This window comes from Nyctereutes procyonoides, unplaced genomic scaffold (assembly GCF_905146905.1).
Source record: "Nyctereutes procyonoides isolate TBG_1078 unplaced genomic scaffold, NYPRO_anot_genome, whole genome shotgun sequence".
NCBI lineage: Eukaryota > Metazoa > Chordata > Mammalia > Carnivora > Canidae > Nyctereutes > Nyctereutes procyonoides.
In genome coordinates this window covers 33,089,472-33,106,061 of record NW_026575051.1, presented here as the reverse complement: position 1 = coordinate 33,106,061, position 16,590 = coordinate 33,089,472, and the positions used below count along the sequence as shown (strand labels likewise).

Sequence of the window (16,590 nt, the reverse complement as noted above, 5' to 3'; positions counted from 1 at the left end):
TATATATATATATATTCCTATCATCTGCAATCAGACACTATTTTATTCTTCCTTTCTGATTTGGATGCCTTCTTTGCTTTTTATTCATTGCTCTGGTTAGCACTTCCAGTACTTTGTTGAATAGCAGTGATGAAAATGGGCACCCTTGTCTTGTTCACAATACTAAAGGAAAAGCTTTCAACTTTTCATCACTGAGTATGATGTTAGCTGTGGGCTTGACATATCATTATATATTATTATTATATATATCCTTCTGTACCTAATTTGTTGTTTTTTATCATGAAAGGATACTGTATTTTGTCAAATGCTTTTTTTTTGCATCTATTATGATGATATGATTTTAATCTTTCATTCTATTAATGTGGTATATCACATTTACTGATCTGCATATATTGAACCATCCTTGTATCACAGGGATAATCCCATGTAATCACAGTGTATGATCATCTTAATCTGCTGATAAATTCAGTTTGCTAATATTTTGTTAAGAATTTTTGCATGTTCAATTTTCTATATTCATCATGGATATTTGTACTCTCTTTATCTGGCTTTGGTATCAGGGTAATGCTGGCATTGTAAAATGAGTTTGGAAGTGTTCCTTTCTTTTTGATTTTTTGGAAGAATTTGAGAAGGATTAGCTTTACTCCTTTACATAGTGGGTAGAATTCACCAGTGAAACCAACTTTTCCTAGATTTCTCTTTGCTGAATAATTGTTGGTTACTGTTCATTGTTGGTCTATTCAGATTTTCTATTTCTTCATGATTTAGTTTTGGTAGGTTTATGTTTCTAGGAATTTATACACTTCTAGGCTATCCAATTTGTTGTTTTATAATTAGTCTCTTATGATCTTTTGTATTTCTGTAGTTATCAGTTATACTGTCCTTTCGTGCCATATTTTAATTATTTGCATCTTCTTTTTTCTCAGTCTAGCTAAAGGTATTGATTTTATCTTTTCAAAAAAACCAGTTCTTAGTTTTTTTGATTTTTCCTATTGTTTTTCTTATCTTATTCCATTCATTTCTAATATTTATTTCCTTCCTTCTGCTATCTTTGGGCTTAGTTTTTTTTTTTTTTTTTCTAGTTCCTTGATGTGTAAATCTAGGTTACTTATTTCAGATTTTTGATGCATTAGTTAATTAGGAGTATTGTTTAGCCTCCACATATTTGTGATTTTCCCAGATTTCCTTCTGTTAAATTGATTTCTAGTTTCATACTGTTATGGTCGAAAAGATACTTGGTTTGATTTCAATCTTTTAAAATTTGCTAAGACTTACTTTTTAAATCTACCACATGATCTATCCTGAAAATGCTTCATGTATACCTGAGAAAAAGGTATATTCTATTGCTGTTGGGAATATTTTATATAAGTTTGTTAGGTCCATTTGGTCTGAATTATGGTTCAAGTCCAATGTTGCCTCATTGATTTTCTATTTGGATGCTGTATCCATTGTTGAAAGTGAGGTACTGAAGTCCCCTACTATTACTGTATTGCTTTCTATTTCTCCCTACAGAATGTTAGTATCTGCTTAGTATATTTAGGTGCTCCAATGCTGAGTCCATATATACTTAAAATTGTTAGATCTTCTTGATGAACCCCTTTATCATTATTTAATGACCTTGTCTTCTGTTACCATTTTGGCTTAAAGTCTATTTGTATGATATAAGTATAGCTATCCTTAAAAGAAAAAAAAATGTGCAGCTATCCTTGTTTTTAAGTTTCTACTTATATTGAATCTTCACTTTGTGCCCATGGAGGTCCTTAAAGCTGAAATTAGTCTCTTGTAGATAGCAATAGTTGGTTCTTTTTCTTTTTTTTAATCCACTCAGCCACTCTGACTGTTGATTGGAGAATTCAAGCCATTTATATTTACAGTAAATACTGATATGTAAGGATTTACTAATGTCACCTTATTAGTTGTTTTCTGGCTGTTTCATAGTTTTTTTTCTTCCTCTCTTGCTGCCTTCCTTTGTGAACTGAAGATTTTCAATAGTGCTATGCTTTGAGTCTCTTTATCTTTTGTGATTTTCTATAGCTTTTTGCTCTGTGATTAACATAATGCCTACATAAAACACCTTGTAGATGTAAAAGTTTATTTTACACTGAAAACAACTTAACTTCAATCTCATTCAAAAACTCTATCCTATTATTGTCCTACTTTTATGTTTCTGATGTCATATTTTACCACTTTTATACTGTGTATTCATTAACAAATTATTGTAGTTATAGTTATTTTTAACACACTTGTCCTTTAACCTTTACATTAGGGTTAAGTGATTAACATACCACATTACCATATTAAAGTATTGTGAATTTGATTATATACTTATCTTTGTTGGCATGTTATATATTTTGATACTATTTTTTTTAAAGATTTTTATTTATTCATGAGAGACACACAGAGAGAGGCAGAGACAAGGCAGAGGCAGAAGCAGGCTCCAGGCAGGGAGCCTGATGCAGAATTCGATCCAGGGTCTCCAGGATCACACCCTGGGCCAAAGGTGGCGCTAAACTGCTGAGCCACTAGGGCTGCCTATTTTGATACGTTTTTATGTTGTAATTAGTGCCCTATCATTTTAGTTTGCAAATTCTTCTCTGCATTTCTTGTAAGGCAGGCCTAATAGTGATGAATTGCCTCAGCTTTTGTCTAGGAAAATCCTCATTTCTACTTTGTTTATGAAAGATAGCTTTGTCAGAAACAGTATTTTGATTGGTAGGTATTTTTTAAGCATTCTGAATATATAATCCCACTCTCTTCTGTTCTATAAGGTTTTTGCTAATAAATCCATTGCCTGTAGAAAACAATCTTTATTTTCTTGCAACTTTCAAGATTATCTTTTTATTTATTTATTTATTTATTTATTTATTTATTTATTTATTTATTTATTTATTTATTTATTTATTTATTTATGATAGTCACACAGAGAGAGAGAGAGAGAGAGAGAGAGGCAGAGACACAGGCAGAGGGAGAAGCAGGCTCCATGCACTGGGAGCCTGATGTGGGATTCGATCCCGGGTCTCCAGGACCGCGCCCTGGGCCAAAGGCAGGCGCCAAACCGCTGCGCCACCCAGGGATCCCCAACCTCAAGATTATCTTTTTGTTTTTGGTTTTTGACAGTTTTACTATAAGGTGTCATAGAGAGAATCTCTTTAATTGGTTTGGTGACCTAAAGCTTTATTTACTTGGATACCCAATGTCTTCCTATGTTTGAGAAATTCTCAGTAATTTCTTTTAATAGGCGTTCTGCCCCCTTCTCCCTGTGTTTTGCATCTGGAACTCCAATGATTACAAATTATTTCTTTTGATGGTATCTCATAGATCAGACAGGCTTTCTTCACTCTTTTTCATTCTTTTTTCTTTACTCTCCTCTGACTGGTATTTCAAGTTCTTATTTTTCATCAGAGATTCTTTTTTCTGTTTGGTCCATTCTGCTGTGACTGCTATTTGTTGCATTTATCTATTCATTCACTGAATTCTTCAGCTCCAGAATTTGTTTTTGGTTCTTTTTTTTTTTTTTTTAAGGATTTCTATTTTTGTTAATCTTCTCATTTTGTGTATTGCTTTCCTGATTTTGTTCAATTGTCTTTCTGTGTTTTCTTATAGCTCATTTAGTGTCCCTGAAAATAGCTATTTTGAATTCTTTATTAGGTAAATCACAGATTTCCATGTTTTTGAGTTTAGTTACTGGAGGATTGTGATCCTTTGGTGATGTCATGGTGTTTCATGTTCTCTGGAGTTGTCTTTTGTGTGGGTGGGGCAGAGGGAGAGAAAGAATCTTAAGAAGGCTCCATGCCCAAGCACAGCCTGATGCAGGACTCGATGTCACAACCTGAGGGAAATCAAGAGTCGAACGCTTAACTGACTGGGCCACCTAGGCGCCCCTCATGTTCTTTGGGGTTCTGCACTGCCACCTTAACATCTGAAGTAGAGCCACCTCCTCCAGTATTTACTGTCTTCAGGGTAGAAATACCATTCTTTAGTCCTGCCAGTTTCTGAGGCTTTCTCAGACCTTCTATGGATATACCTACTTCATATTTCTTGCTCCCTCTTGTGGCAGACTTTAGTATTGTATTCCTTTTCTCATTCCTGCAACACGCAAGGCTGACCTATCTCTGGAGTGCTGTTCTCCCTTTTCTCTGTAGGAAAAATCACAGACCAAGGAGGGTTCTCATGGATGTAAGCTGTGCTATCTTGGGTGAGAAGTGATTTATATAAAAACAAGCTATTCCTCTTGCTAAGAACTTGAATGCATCCAAACTTGTTCTTTTGCTCCAGTGGAATGCTGGAGCTTCTCTGGAAGTCTGAACTTGCATAAAGGCTTTCTCAACCCCGGGTAACTGTCTAAATTGGTGTTTGCCAGAAGTTCCCAGATTATAGCCAAGAGGAGCAAGAGCTGGTAAACAGGCCACTACGGGGTCCAGTCAAGACTGAAATCTGTCTGCTTATTATCCAGTGCACATGTGGGTGGGATGTCTCCAGGTTTCCCTGGTATATGGTGCTGTACTGGATCCTACAGCTCTTACAGTCACTCTGTTTATGCATAGATGCAGATTTTTGTTGTTATGGGTGGGACAAAAACAAGGGACAGTTGATACTGCCTCATTGCCTTTTATCTTTTTATGTAATATGGTGCACTGGGAACCATTCATATATTAATAGTTTCTATGTTTTAATCTCAACGTGTATGCCACATTACTACAGAATTCTGTAAGTCTAGGTGACTTAATTTTCTAAGAACCAGAAAACCTGTCTTTTCTGTATCTTGATATCAAATAACACAGTAGAACAAATGTTAAATTCATTACATTGTTCTTTTCAAGTAGAGACTTAACGTTTCCTCTTTAGTTCAACTCTTTGCTTATTTGCTTTCAACCCAACAAGAGATTCTATGTCCTATGTTCACTTCTGTGACTTGGTTCAATTTTGCTGCTTCTGAATACATTATTAGACAGTCTATAGACTTTACTATAGCCAATTCTGTCTCTATACAATGAATGACCTTTGAACTATTTTGGTTATTGCAGGTTTAGCAATATATTATCAGAATACAGATATGCTTTATGAAAAAAATTTCTGTTTAAATGCATAAATGGGAATCAGAGGACAGAATATACCACCATTTCCAGTTTTTGTGATATACAGCAGGACAGGACAAGACAGGGCAAGGTTTATTATTCCTGGTGAAGTAACATTAGGGCATTTTCTTTTTTAAAAAATATTTTATATAAATTCAATTTGCCAACATATAACACCTAGTGCTAATCTAACATTGGGCCACATTCCTGCCATGTCTTAATTACTCTTCCTTGTTTCTTTTAGGAATTAAATAGGCCCTATATTGCTATCTGGAATGGAGTGAAAAAAACGGAAGCTCTAGGAAAAATTTCAATTTATCTCTGGCATCTGAATTTTCCATAAACCCAATTTTTATCTCGGCCTCCCTTCTTTGCCCCCTATTTCCAATGTGTGTTCATTAGCTTCTCTCTATTGAAGTTTGTCTTCTTGTTTTTATTCTACTCCAGACAACCTGGTAAAACATTATTCTACAAAGTTGCTTCTGATCCTTGCTATCATTCTCTTCTCCATTTTGAAAGACAATATATCAAGTGGTAAAGAATGCAGGCTATGGAGCCATACTGCTTGGGTTTGAATCTCATCTCTATCACTTACTACCTGGTAACAACAAATAAGAACAAACTTACAGCCATAATGGGAGATTTTGCCATACTTTTCTTGATAATTGATAGCACTAGCAGCCATAAAGCCATAAATTCATTAAAAATATGAAAAATTTGAGCAAAATGATTTATAAACTTAACTAGCAGATATATTTAGAATACTTAACCCAGCAACCTGATGAATATACATTCCTAATATAGGTAAAGCAAATCTCAAAGTTTATTAAAGTCCTGAAATCGGACTGTTTCCTAATTACAATGAAGATAAACTAGAAATCAACTGCCACTGTTTAGTAACTGAGTATCTTTTGTGTTCCATGTCTAAATTATTCCAGAGAAGTGATGTGAACGCTTTAGTCAGTCAGTCATTCTTCTAAAAGAAACTACCCCAAATCAGCAGAGTTTATGCAGCAGATCCCCTTCAAAAATTACTAGTCTTCATCATGTCCATGCTATATAGATAACTACCTGTGGGCTATAAGTGCCAACCTCTAATTCAGGATTGCAGGGTTACTTGATATAAAACACGATAACTTCTGGACAAGAACTATCTCTGGTCCCTTATTTCAGAAGAAGACTGACTATGGGAAGGTACTCAATTTCTTGGATTTCTGAGCAAGGAAAAAAATGATGACTGCTAATATAGGACAACATATCTAGTATGTATTTCATAATAGTTTTGTTTACCTTTATTGCTTTAAATCAAAGATTTCCCAAACAAATTATTATTGGTATGCCGGGAGATTTCCCATTTGGGGGTAGTGTATATAAAGTGGTTCCTATGGAATCCTGTCATTGACTAGTATATTGTTTTTATTTACATCCAGAAAATGAAGAGATGTATTTATTATTCTAATAAACCATTTTATATATTAATGAAAAAAACTCCTGATTAACCCTGAATCAAAGAATTGCTCCCAAAATTAGAAAATTTTGAGAACCAAAGGATAAAAAGAACAACATACCAAAACTTGCGGAATGTAGCCAAAGCAGTACTTCGGGGGAAAGTTATAAACTTAAATGTGTATAACGGAAAAGAGGAAATGCTCAACACCTACTTACAGAAGTCTTAAAAAGACAGCAAACTAAACTTTTAGAAAGTGAGAGGAAATACTAAAGTCAAAAGCAAAACTAATAAAACAGAAAACAAAAAACACAAGAGAGAACTAACATCAAAAGTTAGTTTTTGAGAAAACTAATAAAATGACAATCTTCTGGTGGGACTTATCAAGGGAACAAAATGAATACACAACTAATATCAGGAATGAAATAGAAAAAAAACAGATATTGCAGATGTTAAAAAAAATAATTGAAGGATACAATGAGTTATTTGATGCGAATAACTAAATTTAGAACAAACTCCTTAAAAAACATAATTTATCAAAACATATTGAAAAAGAAATAAAATAAAATGTAGTATTTCCACTAATATTATTCACCTGAATGGAACCCACAAGGAATATATTACACATAATAGAAACTCTAATTGAACAATGGTCTAAAAACTACTGGCCAATATTCTTCATGAAAGATAAAATAGAAGGAACTATTCTAGATTAAATGAGTCTAAAGTATATAAAGGGTCATGACAACTGAATGCAATGTGTGATCTTGAATTTGATCCCAGGAAAGGGGAAAATCACACAGGACATTATTATGACAAATGATAAAATGTAAAATGAGTTTTACATTAGATATCAGTATTGTATCAATATTAAATTTCATAAAGTTGATCACTGTAGCATAGTTAAGTAAACTATCTTTGTTCTTAGTCAATATACCCTGAAGTATTTACAGATAAAAGAACATGATGCTTCTAATTAACAAATGATTCAGGAAAAAGAAAATCCACGTATATGTGCAAATATATATATATATGTATAACTTGTGATTCTGGTGAAAAGTATATACAGGAGTATTCTGCACTACTTTAGTAATTCCTCTGTAACTTCTCTATTATATAAGTCTTATGATTTTGCCTTATGTATTTATTTTCAAGACACCTGGAACTGAATTTTATATAATACTTTTCCACATGAATATCTGATTGTCCCGACATCATTTATTTAAAATCTAAAATTTTCCTTTCTGATCTGCATATATTACATCCAAGTATAGATATGTCTATGTCTGGTCTTTCTCTTCTGTTCCATCTACACTAAAATTAAGACCTCTAGTTTATCAAAATACAGCACAAAGATAGTGAAAAGAAAAAAATTATGACACAAGAGAAGATTTATTTATAAAAATGTAACAAAGGCCAGTATTTAGAACACATATGAAAAGTATTCCAAATCAAGAGGAAAAAGAAGGGTAATCCTATAGAAAAATGGTCAAACAACCTGAACAGGTACTTCAGAAACAGGAAATCTACACAGCCAATAGTCACACACAAGGCAGTGCTCAACTGCACAGGTCATCAGAGAAATGCAAATGAAAACCACAATGGTATCAGACTGGCAACATTTTTGAAATGTTTACCAAAATCAAGAGTTTGGGAGTATGTGGAATAACAAGATCTCTCATCAAGTGTTGATGGAAAAAAAAAAAAAGTGTTGATGGGAGTGAAAATTGGCACCATTTTGGAAAACAGTGGGGCATCTGCTAGTAAATAACTGATGTTATGCATATCCTATGACATAGCAATTTCCTTTACAAGTAAATAATTCAGAGTAACTGGATGCCAGAAAGTATATACAAGAATGTTCACAGTAGCTTGGTTTGTAGCACTATAAGTTAGAAGCAATCCAAATGTCCACCAACATTGCAGAGTGGATACAAATGAAATACATCACACCATCAAAAATGAACAGTCTATAGCTACTGACAAAAACATGGAATACTCTCACAAACACAATCCTGAGTGAAAGAAGCAAGACAAAGAATATACATGGTATCTCATTTATATAGAATTCAATAACACAGGCTGAATAACATACAGACTGAAGTAACTTGTATTATTTAGTATGCATAAATAGATGGTAAAACTAAAAGAGAAGGGATGAATTCATCATCCCAAGAGACAGGATGGTGATTACTTCTCAACCTCAGGAGGGGAAAAGAAATTAGAAAAAACACAGAAAACTGATGTGGTATTGACAATTTTCTATTTCTTGATCTGAGTGAGAGTTAAAAGGATATGTGTTTTTATTGTTAAAATGTGCACATTTTATGTACTTTTCTGACTTTCATAATATTGTATTTTATAATTATGAAAAGAAAAATAGAAAAAAGAAAACAGTGTTTTTGAGGATCTACTAGTAGGTCAGGAAAATTAGCGTGTGCAGAACATATAAGGAGATAACTGGAAAAGTAGTCAGATATTTAGTATATCACAGCCTTTTTTTTTCTTTTAATTTATGATAGTCATACAGAGAGAGAGAGAGAGAGAGAGAGGCAGAGACACAGGCAGAGGGAGAAGCAGGCTCCATGCACCGGGAGCCTGACATGGGACTCGATCCCGGGTCTCCAGGATCGCGCCCTGGGCCAAAGGCAGGTGCCAAACCGCTGCGCCACCCAGGGATCCCATCAAAGCCTCTTGATAAGCCAGTCAATATAATTGTACAAACATTTCTGCACAAGGTCCACAGTAAGCCCACAGCAGACATGTACGTCTAGATTACTCCCCTTCACTTTCCAAGTTTGTAATATACATCCCAAATGAAGCAAAAGGAGGAAAAGTAGGAGAGAAAGATTCTAGATTAGTTTAAGATGGCTCTCTTGTTCCTGATTTCTGTTCCTAATGAGACCTGGCTATAATAACAGGGGCTAGCCTATATCATATATTTTTCTCTTTTGGTTACATTTAGAGGTTTTTGTTAGTGGCAGGGGTTGTAACTGAGGTAGATCACGTGCTCAACTATATCATTCTATTATTAACTTAAGAAATCAAACAAGAACACAACAGTACAGTAAATGCCTTTTCTAATTTATCAACGTATAGTTAAGAATCAAGCTTTTTATTCATAAGAAAATTCTAAAAAACACTAATACTATTCATCACAATGTTCTAACATCATTTTTCTTTAACTTACCCTCAAAGTATGGTGTTCTTGTGCTAATAAAAGTCTTAGTTCTTCATGTAGTGTTATAACTTCCAGAAACTGTCCCCATAAAGCCATTAGAAGTGAACAAAGTTGCGCAAGATTCATATTTATAAGTTCTGCCAGTTCATCAGGATTTTCTACTTTCTGAAATGACAAGAAAAGAACTTCATTGCTTCCTGAGACTTAACATGTCTAAATACATTGTGTTATTGAGAACATTAATACAAAGACAAATTTTTAGTTTTAATGAGAAATGTGTGTGTGTGCATGCGTGTGCATGCTTTTTCCTATGTGATGGTTACTACAGCAATTTTCAACTTACTGAAACTTCAATCTGAGATATCTTGTTACTGAAATAATGTCAAATATAGTTTAAAACTACAAATCAGGATTCTATAGAGCATGATCAGCTTCAAACACTAAAATTCTGGGAATTTTTAAACACAATATACAAATCAGGATGAAGGTTATAAAATTTTTAGATGAGATTTCATTTCTAATCTGCTAAGTAAAGTACTGAAAAGATCTGTAACTCTTCAGAAAGGCCAGAGATACTTTCCAAAGTACTATTATTTTCCCCTCACTCCTATGTTTCTAGGTTCTATATTGCTAACAGTAATCCTTTCAAAGAGTCATCAAACACTTTTCTCTTTTGTCACGATTCATTCACCCACTGTTTATTGAGCACATTTTAAATGTAGAGCCCACATTCCAATGTAACTCAAAGACTTATATGAGCAAAGAAAGAAAAGTGGGTAAATAATTTTATATACTGTTATGAGTGTTCTAATATTGGTATTAAATTATCCTGTTTATTTAAATATTCACCTAAACTGGTGATACAAGTTAAAAGTAATGAGTTATACAACGAAGTGTAGGATCTTCTACAAGGCATTTGGATTTCTTGAATAGGTAGAATAAGGATTTTTGAACAAAGACTATAAATTAGAATGATTCCTTCTCTTTTAGACAAGCATTTTTATTATGAAGACATGCTTTTTAAAAAAATTCACTGAGGCAGCACTATTTAGGCAGATAATATCTTGCTGGAAACATCTGTCTTCAATTACTAGCAATACTAGAAAATCTACCTCAAATATAAGATATATGCTGATTTCATTTCCCCATCCTAAAGAAGGTAGAAGTAGTCTATTCAGGTTAAGGTTGAAAGTCACTCCTATATCATCTATATACTAATGACTGCTAAATCTTTATATCTGTATCACATCTCTCCTGAGCTCTAGACTCATCACCTAGCAGATGACATATTCCATGTGAAAAGAAAGTTATTCAAGTTTGGTATATCCTAAGAGTACTAATTATAGCTCTACCTTCCCTTTCTAATAAAAAAAAAAACCCTCAAAACGTTGCTTATCACATATGATATATCCTAACTCAGCTTATTTTTACTTCTTTCTGAAGTCTACAATTCAGTAGACTTTCTTCCTCCTGCAAACCAAGTTTCCATTTATCTATGCTAATTCAGAGAGGACATAAAACAAAAATTCAGCAAAATTAATAAGAAGGGAAGGGACTGTGTCATATTCAACTCTTGTAACTTTGGTTACCAGAATACAGGAGTCACTCAATAAATATTTACTGAATGAATAAGGAATTACAGGCTAAATAAGGAAAAAGCCCCCTGATTTATGGTCAAACTCAGAAAATGTTAAAAAATTCCAGAATTCTGGAAGGGAAGCTAATAGAATCAACATAAAACAAATATAGATTTATCAATGTATAGTAAATCTACAGATGTATTTTGCCCTGGGAAACATTTTATAAACATATTAAAAACAAAGCTAACAAGGTTTTCATGTCTCAAGAACATAGAGAAGATTAAAATGTACTCTAAAATAAATGGAAACATGCAGTCGTGTTCCAAGAATAGTTTTTTTTTTATTTTTTTTTATTTATTTATGATAGTCACAGAGAGAGAGAGAGGCAGAGACACAGGCAGAGGGAGAAGCAGGCTCCATGCACCGGAAGCCCGATGTGGGATTCGATCCCGGGTCTCCAGGATCACGCCCTGGGCCAAAGGCAGGCGCCAAACCGCTGCACCACCCAGGGATCCCTATTCCAAGAATAGTTTTAACGGAGTTTAGGAAAAGAAGAATTGAATAAGCATTTGACAGTAACTAGACAGTGTTGTGTAAGGCAAGCAATGTTATTTTCAGTATAATCTACACACACGTATAAATAATTCTCTTGGTTTTATCATAGGCTGAATAATGTAAACAACTTACTTGTTTTTTTAATCCCCTGAGAGCAAGACTCTCTAGATATCTTATAATTATTAATTTTACTTTTCAGAAATCATGGCACCAAGGTTCTGAGAGGACGACAGTATTTTCACTACTAGGAAAGCATCCCTTCAAACATAAATAAATTACTCCTCTGGTTTACATAAATCCTTACAATATGTGTCAAAATATAAATAATAATAACATTTTTTGGTCAAAAGGAAATTAGGAAAAAGTATGACAACCTATTTTATATGTATAAATGTAGGAATAATAAGATCTTACATTTCTATAGTATTTTCTCAAATAACATTATCTTCTCTTATATGGATATACACTTTTTCATAGAAGTCACTGATCTTGTTTGATTACAAAATATTGTTTAAATAGACTTGTAAAACAGGTAAAGAAAATAAGAAAATTAAGTTCATTTTATTGTAGAGTTTTCCATTTTTTCAGTTATAGATATAAGCACTAGAATCATATATACTACTATGCCGTTTTTGTTAACGAGCATTTTCCTCCAAACATTTATTGAAAGCACATTTTTAAGGTTATATAACTTAGATTGTAAGTATGCCATAAGTCATTTAACCATTCTCTTATCATTGGGCATTTCCTTAGGGTAATATTTTTGTATTATAAGTTACAACATATAGGAGTCTGATTGTTTATTTGGTATTGATTGAGAAATAATACTCTGGCTTTGGATATACTGCCAAATTAATCTCTGAAAAAGATCTCCAAGATGAGATAGAAAAATCTGTATTTTACCATAGCTCAGCAAGCATTACATTATTAGAAAATCACAGTCAATCCGATAGGTTAAAAATGGTATGATAATATTAAAATTTTATTTGATGGTTAGTGAGATTATATTCAATCTAATCAATGTTTCATTCATTAGCCTATTTTGTTAACGGGTATCCTATACTAACCTGAGAAATGGAAAATATCAGGCTTTCCTACGGATTTGTAAGAGCTCTTCAAATATTATTATATCTTTTGTCTATTCTATCTGCTACCAAAATTTACCCCAGTTTGTTATGTTAAACTTTACTTTGTGATGTACATTTACTTACTGAAATTTAAATGTATACCTAAAAGAACTTATTTGTATTACATGAATACATGTAGTATTTTTAAAATTTATTATACATAGATATAGAGCAAAGAATAAAAATTTCTTTATAATCCCGACCTTCACACAACTCTTTTCTGTATTATTGTTAATAGCTTAGAATACATATACACACATATAACATGTATATATCATGTATGTATATGCATTATATACATCTTTCAAATTTTTATATGTAATCACATAAATATGAGCAAATTTATATACAGCTTTTGCCTTTTAAACATATATATCATATTCATATTTTTCTCCAATTATTTTAATTAATATATCCTGAAGAGCTTTTCAGTATGAAATTGGTACCTGGCATCATGGATCAATAAATATTTCTTGAATTAAATAATCCATGTCAGTGCACAGAAATTTCCCTAATTCTTTTAAATGGCTACATTGGGAACTTAGAATAATGCTGCAATTCTTTATATTCATGTTTATTAGTACTTTTGTGAAATATATGCATATCCCTTTTTCACAAGGGTGTTTCAAAACTGATACACAGCTTTTTATATGTTATAAGCATTATTTGCCAGTTTTAAATATTGCAAATAACTTCTTCCAGTATATTGCTTCTCAACTTAATTTACCAAGTATTTTGTTTTTTAAAAAAGTTTCAAATCATCAGTATATTTGGTTTTTCACTATTACCCTGAAGAGATTATTTCACATCCCAAGATCAGACTGTTTACATACATATGTACATGCAAATGTTTTTCCTAATTGTTTTTGTACATTTAACTTTATACTCTCCTCAGAATTTCTATAACATAGTAGAAATAACTAATTTTACTATTTAGAGAACCCAATGTTTGTGATATTTTATCAAATAATCAATTCTTAAATATACTGCTGTTTCAGTGCCACTTAGTTCCATTGATTGGTCATTCTGTTCTTTTAGAGAAGTCATACTTTATTTCTATGACTAGAATTTTATCTACATTTTAACTGAGCTGGGCAAGTTCCTCTACAATAATACATATTTTAAAAGTTTTTCTAAGTCATTATTACCTCTCTTCAAGTGAGTTTTTAAAAAATCTAATTTTAACATTTCTAATGGTACTTTGATATGTATATATAAATTATTAACTAAAAACTGGTATCTTCCAGTGATTGTTTCTCTTTCCATTCAAAAGTATGTTTACTTATTCAAATATCTCAGTGAAATGTTATAGATTTTTTTCACATTAATTGCACACATCTTACTAAGATTACTTCTAAATGTTTAATGTTCTTTTGGGCAACTATTATAACAACATTAATGATTCTTAAAATGTTTATTTTATTTGAGCTGTGGGGAAAACCTCTAAGAGAATATACAAAATTACTACTGTATTTTACATATGTATAATTTTATAAGGAGAAGGTAAGTTACCTTTTTCAAAAGAGTCTAGTCCTCATTCAAATTTACATATGGAACTACATTCCCAAGCCAAATATATATTTTTGTTTGATTCAAGTCTCTGATTTCTTCCATTAATGTAGCTAACCGAGAAGGAAATATGTAGTGATCTTAAAATAGAATATTTAGTTCCATGGCCAAAAAAGGAAAAACAAAAAATCTATTTAATTTCAAGGATAAACTAGTGGAAAAATGGTCTGAGACACAAAATGATCTGCTGATATAAAAAATTTTTTATTTCTAAACTCTCATTTTACAAAATTATGTAAGTTTAAGGATGCTTTATAAATTTGTCTAGAAATTCTTCTGAATTTTACATTTTATTTTTTTTATTTTACATTTTACATTTTTTATTTTATTTTTAAATATTTTATTTATTTATTCATGAAAGACACAGAGAGAGAAACAGGCAGAGACACAGGCAGAGGGAGAAGCAGGCTCCATGCAGGGAGCCTGATGCGGAACTAGATCCCGGGACTCCAGGATCATGCCCTGGGCCGAAGACAGACGCTCAACTGCTGAGCCACCCAGCCCTTTAATAAGTTAACTTTATGCTGAAGCCAATAATCTTTTTACCAACTAAGTTGTGATTCTACCATGGTCAACCATTGAGGAAGGATAAATCATTAAGTGTTCTTAGATAAAATATTTAGAATAGAAAACAGAATCCACTCAAATAACTTGATAATGTTAATTTAAAAAAATCCAAGTACCTTAACTTCTTCACATAGTTCAGTAAGTCGAGCTTCTACATCCATTTCCTCTGAAAGGAGTAAAGAGTAATTAGAGGAAATATTTCAATATTAGATCTGAAAACTATTTTGAAATTATTTAATACAGTTGGTCCCTGAACAATATGTGGATTAGGGGCATCAACCCCCCATGCAGTCAAAAATCCATGTATAACTTCTGACTCTCCTAAAACTTACTACTAATAGCCTACTATTGATGAGAAGGCTTATCAATAACATAAACAATTGATAACACATATTTTGTACATTGTATGTATCATATACTGTAGTCTTATAAAAGTAAGCTAGAGGAAAACATGTTAAAATTATAAGAGAAAATACATTTACAGTCCTATACTGTATTTATTGAAAAAAAAAATCCATGTATAAGTGGACCTGTACAGTTCAAGCCCATGTTTTTCAAGTGTAAATTACCTTTCAAAAACCAGGAGGTTGAGAAATATCTGGGCTATATTCAATGAATTGAATTTCAATGTAATATACGGTCATGAACACATTAATCATGCAGGTAATGTGGTAACTATTAAATTCTATGTTCTGATTATTAGTGTTCCAGTTCTGATAAAAGGCTAACATTGTCAAGGAAATACTGATTGTGGACCTAAAGTAACTTACATAACTGCATCATAGAAAAGATAAAACATGTAATTAGGTTTTATTGCATTTCATACATTGGAAATTTCAATAAAGTTTAGCATTTTGTTTTAGATGTGTACATGCTTTGTTTTTTATAGAAAGTGTTCCTAAAAAATTCAAGTCAAATTAATTTCATAGCTACAACATATTTAAAACATACCTGGAGCATAGGTTATTTAATAGTGATGAATGATAAAATCCTTTTCAACAAGACGCAAGTTTCTATTTTAGTTTAATACATTCAGTTTTCTATAAGATAGTCTAAAACAGAGGCAAATTTTTTCCATACAATCCTGATTTATTTAATGTATGCTATAACCTCTATATGAAGTATAAAGATTTACAATTAAAATGGTAATATTTATAAGGGACTACAGAAACTAAAATAAAATTTAAATTTGGTAAAATAAAGTTACATTTATGTTGTAAATACAACCAACCTATGATGTGAACAACAAATACTCCACTAGTAATTAAAGCTGGTAGGACACACATAGTTTGAAAGTCAAAAAATATATAAATAAAATTGCATTTAGACATTGACATGTACTAAGAAAGAGACCACAAATTTGATCAACCCACTGATAACTAAAGAAATCAGCTATTATTTCACAAGTCATTTCACTGTCAGATAAATCAGTGGCTTCTAATACAGGTTTTCCAAATTAAAAAAAAAACAACAAACCCAGCAGAACCTG

General features: G+C 32.2%; 1 protein-coding gene across 14 annotated transcripts in view; it reads right to left on the bottom strand.

Annotated features, from left to right (window-relative positions):
• FAM135A (family with sequence similarity 135 member A) overlaps window positions 1–16,590 on the bottom strand; it is a 133,248-nt gene that overhangs the window by 53,749 nt on the left and 62,909 nt on the right. For all 14 annotated transcript variants that reach the window (XM_055329697.1, XM_055329695.1, XM_055329699.1 and 11 more), the window contains 2 exons: window positions 15,218–15,267; window positions 9,713–9,868 (listed from right to left, as the gene is read on the bottom strand). In XM_055329697.1, the coding sequence (XP_055185672.1) occupies window positions 9,713–9,868; window positions 15,218–15,267 (206 nt within the window). The remainder of the gene's footprint in view (window positions 1–9,712; window positions 9,869–15,217; window positions 15,268–16,590) is intronic.